Raw genomic sequence first — 12,744 nt, 5'->3', positions numbered from 1 at the left:
ATCTGTTACAGCAATACTCCATGCATGACATTCATAAAGGCTATTATTAGCCTGTTTGGCCTGTAATATTAATAGGCTACTGTTCAGTATGTGGAAATATACCATTGTGCTTTTAGATCTCATTTTTAAATAAATAAAGTTTATCCTATGTTACAAAATCCAATTATTTGAGTCACTTACACCAATTGGCTACAGCAATGAAACCACAGGGAGGTAATATGAATCACGCTGATATGTCCAGTGTCAGACAATGTCAAAGGTGGATATAGCTACTGAGTCTGAAAAATAAAGACAAACGGGAAGTTTCTAGAACTTGCATTCATTTTTAATAGCCACCAGAGGGCGTTACCTGTGGTGCCAATAAGATTTCTGGTCTGATATATGTCAATGGGAAGAACGACTCTCTTAGGCTACGTTCACACTGCAGGCGAAAGCGCATCAAATCCAACTTTTTTGACCCTATGCGACCCATATCCGATCATGGTATGACAGTGTGAACGGCACAAATCCAATATTTTCAAATCTGACCCAGGTCACTTTCGTATGTGGTACTGAATCCGATACATATCTGATGTTTTAGAAAGCGACTGCTGTTTGAACGGTCATGTCGCATTAAATCCGTCTTTTACGTCACTGACACAAGACTGACGCCAATCAGCGCTGGAGAAGTGCCCGAGAAGACATTGCGAACGCTTCCTGCCCATCCCGTGTAGATGTCAGTGAAACTGTTGGGAAGACAATGTTGGAGAAATGTGAACATTTTATTTGTACTGTATAATCTGCCGATTCTGACAGAAATCTGCAACTATCCTTTGAAGCACCGCTCCTCTCTAAAACAGCAATAAGGATAATTATTAGGCCATATGTAAATAACAAAATAACTTTATAACTTAAAGCAAAATTGGGAAACGTAAAGTCTGAAACAAGTATTTATATTAAGGCCCATCAGTCAAACAATGCTGTTTGGTCTGGGTCTAAACAGAGCGCGTTGTGTGTGACGTCCTCTTTTGTGCATGCGGCCGCTTTGAGGGTTCACACTAGAGTGTGTTTGCTGTCACATTTTATTTGTAGTGTGAACAAGCAGACAAAAAAATCGGATTTGATTAAAAAATCTGAATTGAGCATTAAGACCTGCAGCGTGAACGTAGCCAAAGTTGACCTAGGTAAACACTTTCCAAATGAGTTTAATAACTTGTGACTGACAAGTTAGTAGCCAATGAGCGTGTGGTTTCACAGTCAGATCGCACTCTCTGGCAGTGTTCAGGGAGCATGCAGATTGGCTGCAAATTGTGGCACCTGGTATGCTCACTGGCTTTCAGCCATACCACCCTGAGCAGACCTGATCTCATCAGATCTTAGAATCAAAGCACAGTTGGGTTAGTACTTGGATGGGAGACCACCTGGGAATACTAGCTGCTGTAAGCATGAGGCGATTGTGTACAGTAGATCATCTACTAACCGGAAGGCTGGTCGTTCAATTCCTGGCATGCTGAAGTATCCTTGGGTAAGATACTGAAACCCAAGTTACTCCTAATGCATTCAGAGTGTGCACGTTAGGTAAAAACGCTTGTATTGAGTGTGTGTGAATGGGTAAATATGACATGTTATATATGTGCCTTGACTCTACTCAAGTAGAAAACTGACATAAGAAGCAGTCTGATGATACCTGCTAATATATGCATGGTGGTAAGAACAAGACAGGCCAGTACACAGGTCATAAATCCAACAGCGATTCTGCTTAAGTGCTTTTTTCTTGCACAGGATAAGAACATTTGCACATATTAGTAAATGAAAAACCTCATTATTCAAGTTATTATCATGGCAGCAGAAGGAAAACCTAGACAGTATTTAACATGGAGTCTTAATGTTAGGACAGATCTGTGTGTATATGTATTCTTTTATTTAGCATCAAGAATCAAATTTATGGTATCATAACTTCCCTCCAACTGCAAGGTCTGTGAAATTGTAAATTACAGACATTCATATTTGCTGAATATTTCCTAAATATACCCTGAAGTGGGTAGCAGGTTGGGATTTGGGTTTGTTGCATGCAAAGATGAGGATTGTTAATTCTGAATAAAATCTGATTTGGTATTTTAAAAAAGTAAAAAATAAAAAAAGGCCTTGTTGTCATTAGTCGTTTAATCTTTACTTATTGAAAAAGCACAAGCAGAAAATCCAAAAATCCAGACTTGAAAGTTTTTGCAAGACAAAGTTCAATAAAGACTTAATACTCATCAATTGGGTAACCAGGAGTGGGTGGTTTTTATTTGATTTTATTTTCAACGTCATGCTACATTTCACATGCTACACCCAAAACCTACTTCTAAACACAAAACTTTAAGTCCATGTCCTACATAATACAATAGTTGGACTAACTCCTTAGCATCACAAACATGTACCTTCTTTAGCTACTGAAAGGCCTTTCTTGATAAAAGCATCCACCACATGGCAGGCGATATCCTAAATGAGATCTGACAGTGTCCTCCACAGTGGGTCTGGATAGTCTTTAATAGCTTTGAGTTTGTTGGTGGAGGCCGTTGGGTGATATTCAACAGTCCTGAACCCCCCTCCCGAGCTCGCGTGAAACCCACCCCATTTGGCTGCGGTTGTAAATATTTAATCCACTGCACCTACATCTCTGACGAAGTGCTCTGAACGTGCTCTCAGAGATGGAGTGACACTTTGAATAAAACAAACAGGAAAACAGAGAAATTGCTCTTTGTGTTCTGAATTTAGAAACACACTGTTCTGGCTTTTTTTTGTTTTTCCCCTTCGCTTTCTTCCGGCGAGCACTCGAGAGTGCCAATTTACAAATGCAGTCGATTGCTCTTGTGCTGAGTCAAATAGATTTCAGCTCAGTACTCTGGCACTTAGGTCGCCCATCTTTAGCTCTTACTGAATGTTCACGATGCCCATTTGCAGCCATTTTGCAGCCGCCATTTTGTGCTATTTCAAATGGAAATAGACACTAGCTGAAGAGTGATTGTTTTTGCAAAGTCTTTGACTTTGAACAGTTCAAACTAGAAGGCTTGGGGATTGCATTTGTTCTCCCGAATCAATACAAACTTTTCCATTAGGTTTCTTTATGAACTGCTATAACAACTGGGTTTGTAGGTCAGGGACTTGAGTCAAATAGAAACAAGATTTGAAACCCGTTGAAGACAATGTTTGATGTAAACTTTGGGTAATATAATGAAATCCAGTATTAGGGCTCTATTCACTATGATATACACTTATTATTTAGTTTAGACTATTAGAATTTGGGGTTCTGTTGCCTACTAAGATTTACCATCATATTCAGTCAAAAGTCTTAAGGTTTTATTCGGTCAACTGCTCAATGGTAGTTCGCAGTTTAGTGGTTAAAGGTCAGAAGTAAAAATCAATGATTATGGGTTCTGTCGGCCTCATAAATATTTGTTGGGACTTTACTGTCTAATTAGATGAACAATTTAAGCGATTTAATGCTTAAAAAAGCCACCAGTTAGAGCTTTTAGTACTTGATTACATCCCAAAACCAAAGCAAAGCTGAAAGTTTAAAAGTCATTAGCAATGATGAGAGGCTCTTTACAGGTAAATGTAAGTCCACCTTATCCCCCCAAAAAACGAATGTTTAAGAACATACATCGCCTATTAGTGATGGCTATTATAGTTTCCATTACTTATTAATGTTCTGTTAACTGTTCAAGTTGATGTCTGTGTGTTGGTGTGACTGATTTGTATTTTTTACTGCCTGACGTTTGTGGGTTCACTTTCCTGTTAAAAGTCAGTAGTTATGATCTCAGTTTCATAGTCATGTCTGTAGTTACAGATTAAAGTTCAAAAGTCACACTTCAAAAATAATCCTCATTTATCTTATGTTGGGTGTATGCATGGCTCCTCAGTTTAACCTTGACCTGAAATAAGCCATCCTCTCAGTAAGCAAACTTTCTTCTGATTGGCTGATCCATGCAAACAGCAGATGTGGGTGGGGCTTCTGTTCTCACTGTGCCTGAGATGCCCAAATTAAGGATATTTTCCCTCCATGAAAGCCTGAAACTGAGTGTACGCCACACACTGACCCTATTACTGCAAACTTTTGGATATGGCTAATATCAGCATCACTGTATATCTGTAACTGTATATCTGCCTGAAAATAAGACAGGGCATAATAGGCTCCTTTGTCAGAGGCGCTGGCCAACGTCACTGGCTTTTATGAAGAAAGAGTGATTAAAAAGTGATGCAGCAGGAGGGGAAGGATTAAAAAGAAAAAACTTAATGTCACCTCAGTCCTCCTCAGACTCCCTCCCTCTCACTCTCCCGCTCCACCTCCTTCATCTCTCTGCCTCTCTCTCTGCAGGTGCACATAAGAGTCCTCAGACAAGTGTATTCTTTTCAGGACAAGATTGAAAGCACTTCATCTGTAACCTACACAGAGTGTGTGTGTGTGTGTGTGTGTGTGTGTGTGTGTGTGTGTGTGTGTGTGTGTGTGTGTGTGTGTGTGTGTGTGTTTTCATACAGCCAGATGTGTTCATCACTTCAAATTGGATGTATTTGCACAAGACTGTGCTAAAGAAAGGTGTTTACGCACCAATTGTGCATGGATACAAAGTCCGTTATAGGTGTGTGTTTAAAAAAGAAAAAAAATGGCACACTTGTGCATCCCTGTAAGTGTGTGTGTGTGTGTGTGTGTGTGTGTGTGTGTGTGTGTGTGTGTGTGTGTGTGTTTGAAGACAAGGCGAACCATTGAGCTGTTTTTGAAGTGAATTAACAAGTCAAATGAGTGCCGCAGCACCCTGCATAGGTTACCACACACACACACAAACACACTCCCACGCTTATCATCGCAGCGTCTTTGTTAAGGAAGATGAGGCCAATTAAACTGATATCACTCTCTCGCTGTTGTTGACGCCTCCTGCCCTCCCTTCTTCTCTCTCATCTTTATGTTCCATCCTCCTGTTTTTGTCTCCTTCCTCTCTGTTTCTCAGTTTTTAACCTTTTTTCCTTCTTCACTCTTTTTTTTCTCTCGTCTTCGTCGGCTGGTTTCTTTACTTTTTTCTTTAAAGTACTCCATCCACATTTTCCACCTCCTCCCTCATCCATGATTTCTTCCAACATCTCCCTTCTTCTCTGCCCTCCTCATTGTCCCGTCTTCTTCTTCTTCTTCATTTTCCGCCCTCATGTCCTCTGCCTTTCTCTCACCATTTCCTCCAAACTCTCTCCTCCTCCTCCTCTCTCTGCGTTTCCTAACCGTGTGATAAATGTCCATCTGCGATTGGCCGATGCCCCCCATTGCTGTGGCGCCCGCGAGGTCGTAAACAACAGCCCGTCTCCCCCAGCAACGTGGTGTCTCCATGGACGCAGGGCCGCTAAGACGACCGACTCTGCATGTGTGTGTGACTGAGACAGAATGCGACATCTGACAACTGCCAAGTGTGTGTGTGTGTGTTTTATATATGTTGTGCATGCGTGTGCGTGTGTGTGTGTGTGTGTGTGTGTGTGTGTGTGTGTGTGTGTGTGTGTATGTGTGTGTGTGAGCTAATGAGCGATCATAAGTGAGCAAATGTTGTCTCTGGGTTCCACTAATGTTTAACAAACACACACACATATATCAGGTGTGTGTGTGTGTCATTAGTATGCCACAGTGAGCTGTGTCCATATGTCACTAAACAAAACCATGTTTTATTTATCCTGTAGAGGGAGAGGGAGGAGAGAAGGAGGCCAACAGTCACTGTCAAGGGGGATGGAGGGAAGGATGGAGGAGAAAAACTGGCGAGGTGATGGAGGGGAAAGATCTGAAGGAACGAGAGCGGCAAGAACGAAACGCAAATATGTGGAGAATGAAGAGGAAGCAAAATGAAGATCAGAGGAAGAGAAGTGAGGAGGTTCACAATGTGGAAGGAAAGGAAAGAGGAGATGATTGAAATGAGGGTAGGAAGGAGAGAAGGAAAGTTTAGTGTGGGACCACGATGAGGTGAGAGGGGAAAGATGGAAGGAGACAGTCAAGGAGGCAAGAGCAGAGGAAGAGAAAGGGAAAGCGTGGGGGGATTCAGGGTTGAAGAAATGACAGAAGAAACAACAGGAAGGAAAAAGAGGTGGAGGAGGAAGATCTGGAAAATGAAAGGAAGGAGGAAAGAAAGGGAAAGGAAAGAAAGGCTAGAAATAAAAGAGGAAAGGACAAATTAAAGAAAAAAGGAAATGAAGGGAAAGAAAGCAGAAGAAGAGAAGGAAGGGTAGTGACCCAAAAAAGCAGAAAGGACAAAGGAGAGAGAAGAAAGCTGATAGAGGGAGCAGGAGGGAAAGAAAGATGCTTGGATTTCTTTTAAAAAAAGGCCATAATTGGGGGAGAGGGGACAGGGGGAAGGAGAAAACGAAGGAAGCAAGGAGGATACAAAAACAGCACACGAAAAAAGGAAAGTGAGGAAAAATTAAGAGGTTGTGAGGGGATGAAGGAGGAATACAAAGACGGGAAAAAGAAGGTGAGGAGAATGATGCTGAGGGCATGACGAAGGGATGGGGTAGGGAGCAGGAAAGCAAAAAGGAATGATGGAGAAAGAAAGAAGACAACTGCAGCAAATGAGTGGCACATGGAAAGAAAATCATGGAAGATGAAATGGCAAAGGAAAGGGGGGAAGACAAGGTATGGATGGTGGAACTAAGAAAAAGATGGAAGAGTGAAGGACAGAAAAGTTTACAAGAAGAGTCAAGATGAATGGAATGAGTTTAGGAATAAAAATGTGAACAGAGCAGGGAAGCAAGGCAAGAGACAATCAAGCAGGATACAAAAAACAAGAAGTGAAAGGAAGAAAATGGAGGAAAACTTATAGGAAAAAGGAGGGAAGAGTGAAGGAATGGAGGAAAATGAGAAGGGAGGATAGGAAGTGTGTTAGGAGGAAGTGTATTAGGAGTTAGGAGCAAGTTTAAGGAAGGAAAAGAAGAAAACAAAGGTTAGGAGAATGGAGGGCAAGTAGGGGGCATAGGTAGGGGACAGCAAGATGAAGGAAGCAGGATGGAAGAAGATGGAAAATAAGGCAAGGAAGATAGAAAGGTTACAAGAACAAATTAAGCAGAAGAAAGTAAAAGATAGAAGGAAATTAAAGCAGGAGGAGGGGGAGAAACAAAAAGGAAGAAAGAGGAGGCCCAGGAAAACAATTACAAAGATGAGTAGACGAAAGAGGGAAGAAAATAGAGAGGAGATAGAGAAGGAAATAAAAGGGGAGGAAGGAAGAAAGAAGGAGGAGGGGAAAGAAGGAAAGCAGGAAGTAGAATAGCAGAATAAGTAAAGGAGAGGAGTAGGAGAGACAAGAAGTGGAGATTGAAGAGGATAAAGTGACAAAATAAAGGAAGCAAAGAATAAAGTGAGAAAGGTGGCAGACATGGGGGGAAGAGAAGGGAGTGAAAGAAGTAGGAAGTAATAAAGTAAGGAAGATGCAGGCAGGAGGAAAAGAAGAGACTTAAAAAATGAAGAACATGAAAACCTGGATGACAGAGCAGGAAGGAGGGAGGGAGACGAGTTGAGGAAGAAGGGAAAGGGAAGAAAAGAGGGACACAGCAAGGGAAGGAGGGGGGAGGATGGACAGATGGAGGAGTGGGACCCCAGAGACGTGTCATTCATCACACCACCATGCAATCTGCACTCGTTCACTCTCCCTTTCTCTTTCTCTGCAGGTCTTTTTCCTCCTCCTCGTCTCCTTCGCTTTACCCGTTTTTTTCTTTCGTTGTATCATCCACTCGTTTATCCGTCTTCCATCGCGCCATTTTTGTCACACTCCTTGCCTCCTCCTCGGTTCGGTCTTTTTTTCCCACTCTTTGGTCCCTCCAACCATGTTTTCCTCAGTACTTTGGCAGTCATTTTTAGGTTTCATTACCTCCTCTGGCGACATCCCTCCTTTCTTCTCTCCATTTCTCCCCCTCCTCTATCCTTTGCGTTCCCTCCATTTCCACTTTCTGTGGCTACAGGAGGGGGAAAAAAGAGGGAGCCTTTCATTTTGTTTTCTTTGCCATCTCGATTGCTCAGAAAGAAAGGATGTGGATAGAGGAAAAGAGGCAGGTAAGGTGAAAAAGAGGGACAGAAGGAAAAGCAGGAGTGAGAAACCGAATGACAGGGTGAATCAAAGGAAGAATTTCCAGGAAGAAAATTTTAAGAATGGAAAGCAAATAAAAGAGAAGTAAGAGAAGACGCTGACTTTACAGTTTCTCTAAGAATAAGATTAGAAGGTCACTCTCACATATATCAGAAAAATTTTACACAGGAAGAAGAACCTGGTACCTAAATGCAGGTGAAAAAGAGACCTTTGATAAGCTATAGCTCATGGTGTTCAACCACGTGTCCCACATGCTAATACAGGCCTTGAAAGCTTAACCAAAATGCACTTTTTTGAAGTTTTCTCCAGTCGATTATCAGAAAACATCTCCAACATTCGGAGTACCGATGCGTGTTGGTTACTTCACATCACAGATCACCAAAAGGTGGGCTGCAGCCCTGCCCAGATGCTCTCTTTTATGGATCCACATTATTTACTATAGTCTGACACACTGTGTGTTTTTTTCTTGTTTTATATTTTACACGGCTTCATTAAATATGCTTGTAATAGCTGATTCTGAGGAGGTCGAGTGGGGACCTCCTTCGTTTTTGGTTGCTCTGATAACGGAGTGACCCATCTGCACGCTTCTTTGGTTGGCAGATGCAAAAGGTACGGAGAAAACTGTTTCTACATGAAACTGCTCACAACAGGGTACGCATAAAAACACCTCATGATTTCTGGAAGGAGACATTCCTGTTGAGCGTACAAATATATTTTATGGTGCTCTGAGCAACATATTGTGAGTACTCAGAGCAACGTCCGTATCTCTACAACTCGGCAACTCGCATCCACACAATCTTAAACAGCACTACAGGCACTACAGCGATGTTTACACATTTGATCAAAAAAATTTAAAAAACATATGAGTGTTTCCTCCCGCTCGGGATTCATGGTAGATGTTAATGTGAAAGCTCAAAATTAGTGAAATGTGTCAGTGCGCAGCTTTATGAGGATTACTGGTCATTTTCTCTGGAGGTTATAAGCATAACAATGTGATACTTTTTTCCATTAAAGGCCAGCAGTTGGCTCCTCTACCAGCTGTCACCAATTCGCAAACTGAAACACGTGTCAAACACAGAGCGGGAAACACATTAGGTCCATTAAACAGACACGGAAACGCAGTAACAGAGTGAGCCGACCAGCGCGAGCCGTTCAGGACCGACCAGCAGCGAAATTTAGAGCGGTCGAGGAGGAAACACGAACTTTGATATGACAACTGTTGTGCAGTATTAACAAAGTAAAGACTATGCATAAATAATATTTCACATTAAAAAACACGACTGAAGTTCCTGTGACCACGTATTCATAAACATGTGCAAACTTAATGACACAAAAGGGAACACAAGTCATTTCTTAATCAGATTTTAGGTATACTCATAAACCCCATTAGAAATTCATGGAAACTAACGGTCACCGAGCTTCTGTATGTTTTTCATTAGTTCTTCCTGAAATTGCACCAGAAAATCCTTTATTGCTCATACTCAAGTCCATCTGGTCATTGAGTGCATGTCCTTGACTAATGACTGAAAAAGTATGTGAACAAAAATCTGTGTTCAGCCATTACTTTAAGTGCTGTAAAGGAGCTTAAATGGGTTAAAAGTTGAATTTTCTCTTCCAGTTCAGTGCAAAAATGCCCACAGCATTCGTAAAATCTACAGCCCTGACCAGCTAATTACACAGCCCAAGCTAACAGGAACATTCATTTCCTACTAACCATTGATCACTTTAGAGATCTTTGCAGTTTTAGGCACAAAAACAACTTTTCCCACAGATTTCCCCACAATCTTTCAGTTATCTTCCTGTTTGCTCTTACACCGCTGGTAGCAATCCAGTGTATCGCTGTGCTTTACCACAGGTGGTAGAGGTGATGAAGTCGTCACTCATCACTGCATCTTGTATGAAAGGAAGAAAATGTCCTCCTTACGTTGCATTGTATGTGACCTGTCATCTGCAAAACCCGCCTCATTACCTGTGCTCTCCATTTTCATGGAAATACAAGACTTACAACGTCAGGTCGCGGGACATGTTAGCATAAAAAGCATTGTATGTTTAAATTAAGCATCAAAGAGACGATTTCAGTCCCTACAGATCACTGAATCTGAAATTCTTCAGTCTGGAATTAATCTAAAAATTAACACAGTTTATGCTTGCATGCGATCCCAGATTTTTCCACCTGTGTTTGGTTGGGTTAGATGAGTATTTATTGAAAGTAATTTGCATCAAACAGCAGTTGTTGACCCATCCATCCACCCCTACCTCCTCCCTACAAAACTTCCTCTCTGTTTTCTGTCATAATTACTTTGACCAGTAGAGGGCACTATCACAGTCCTCAGAAGCTGCTGGAACAACAAAAAAAGGACTCAAAATAAATCCCAATAAGGTAATAAAATGCACTAAAAACGAGAAAATCATTCATGTCTCGGTCTCTTTCTCTTACCAGTGTGGGACAGCAGGCTGGGGGACAGCAGGCCGGGGAGGCCTGGGTGAAGCAGCCTGGGGCTTTCCTGGATCCCTGCACCAGAACAACGCTTGGGAGGACGGCCTGGGCGAGAGCTGGAGGGGGAGAGAGAGAAAAGGAGATTAGTTACTAAGATTTTCCAGGGTTGAGTGCAGAAAAATGAAGCCATTATAATCTGTCCACGCCTCTCAGACCATCTGCATCAAACATGATACAATACGGTATCATTCAAAGCACTTAGGTTCATGTATATCAGTTTCACATCTGAGGTCTTTGTTTTCCATATAAAGATATCAACACTGTCAGCTGTGTCGGGCAGACAAGTTTCCAAGGACTCCGAGCAAAAAAGTAAAAGCTGCCTCACCGACATATTTCATCCTGCCCTTTGAGCAACTGAAAGACTATGAAGTACAAAGTCTCATGTCCACCGAGTGTTTCTGAAATCCTGAGTATGGCTGACAGACTTTTACTGTGAAGAAGCTCCTGGAAGGAAAACTCAGCAGAAAACTTAAATGTTGTTTAGATATGCAGATTGTTATTGCTGCCGATGGACTTTAAGGAGTTTACAGTCTTCACGGAGAGACAGAGGAGGAACAAATATGCTAACACTCATGTAAAACAGCGTCCTTTTTACATACATAAGCTGGGATACATGTTCTACATGAGCAAGTGAACCTGAATAAACACTCAACACACTCCAGCATCTCTCTCAACCCCCCTATTTCTGTCACACACACACACAACCTACTGTATTATGCATGTGCACGTAGGCATAAATAAACACACTCAAACAAGAATACTGTAACTGAACACATGCGGCTAAACATAAAGGAAGCCACACACACACAAACACACGCACACACACACACAGAGGAGGTGCGCATGCAGGCCAACTCTCTGCAGGGTAGCTAAGTAACAGATGGCCATCCAAAGTCATTTACACCTAGAGAGAGAGAGAGAGCGAGAGGCCAAAAAATAAAACCTGTTCAAGACTTCGACATAGTGCCACTGCATGAGATTAGAAAAAAATAGAAGCAGGTACACTCTACTTTATTTTCCAAACCTAACATTTCTGTAATGAAAGTACAAAAGTGAGACTTTCCCTGTGCTAACAGAAGGCGCTAACGTTAGCTTGTATAGCTAACTAGCTTTTTATTACTTGACTTTGAAACAAAGGGAAACGACTTCAGTGCTAAATATGGCAAATGTGTGGTACACAATCTACCCTATCAAAAATGAATTAAATAAATAAATAGAACGGAGCTCATCTGCTTGATGACAGTTAAACCAAGAAATACAGAGCCACTTGTGTCGTAGCTGTAGCGCAACCATAGTTTAACAAAGTCATTTGAAAAGTGACTCCAATACTTACACTAAAAAACCTGGAGGGTCAAACTCCTAATAAAACTTTTTTTTTTAAATAAAATCAGAAATTTATACATCCAGCTTATAAGTTTCTGTCATAATTTTTAGATGGGACACTAGTCTTGTATCTCCACCTGGGGGCAATACACAGATAACTAACGCACTGTTTTGTGATTGTAAAAGTGTTCTTAAATAATCCTTTTAGTTGGATTTTATAGTCTTTATACCAACACTGTCCCAACAAAAGCAGCACTGCTCTGTTATGTTAATGTCATTTGCAAAGACCTTGAAAACACTAAGAATAATGCCTTAAAAGGATAAGATCTACACATGACAGCAATGTATTTGGTTTTTAATTATACATCAATAAAAGAAAAAACAAATATTACTGTTTTTATTCATACCAGCTGTTGATATAGAAAAGTGAACCATATGCACATGCTTTTCCAACTTATGAAATCATAATTTTGTATGTGTAATTGTGGCCCTCAGTGCATTAAGTTGTGTTTCTAGTGATATACTGAGAAACAGCTTTGTTTTTCCCTAGTAAATGGTCTTTAGGCCCTAGCGTAGATATCATTCATAGTGTCCAGATATGAATACAGAATTAACCTCATTTTGGAGATACAGTTTTACAGGTAACACACCTTCTCCAATTAGTACGACTGTCATCGTGACTTTTACATAAAAGTCATCAGGGCTGTTATTCAAACGTGAAGCCATCAGATAAATGGAAAGTGGGTGCAAGTCTGAAAAGCACCTAACAAGGGCTTACAGACGGGTCAGCTACTACAACAGCAGAGACTACAGAGTGGCTGTGCGGTTTTCCAGGAACGTGTCAAGTACTGAATATCGGTC

The 12,744-nt window shown here is 41.3% G+C and overlaps 1 protein-coding gene and 1 pseudogene across 2 annotated transcripts in view; one reads left to right on the top strand and one right to left on the bottom strand.

Moving 5' to 3' along the window:
- Positions 1-12,744, bottom strand: part of LOC120718532 (dachshund homolog 2-like) — a 111,383-nt gene that overhangs the window by 40,965 nt on the left and 57,674 nt on the right. For both annotated transcript variants that reach the window (XM_040007059.1, XM_040007058.1), the window contains exon 2: positions 10,501-10,616. In XM_040007059.1, the coding sequence (XP_039862993.1) occupies positions 10,501-10,616 (116 nt within the window). The remainder of the gene's footprint in view (positions 1-10,500; positions 10,617-12,744) is intronic.
- Positions 1,312-1,425, top strand: LOC120718589 (annotated as a pseudogene).

Source organism: Simochromis diagramma, unplaced genomic scaffold (genome assembly GCF_900408965.1).
Source record: "Simochromis diagramma unplaced genomic scaffold, fSimDia1.1 OVJJ01000531.1, whole genome shotgun sequence".
Taxonomy (NCBI): Eukaryota; Metazoa; Chordata; class Actinopteri; order Cichliformes; family Cichlidae; genus Simochromis; species Simochromis diagramma.
This window is presented reverse-complemented; position numbering and strand designations above follow the sequence as displayed.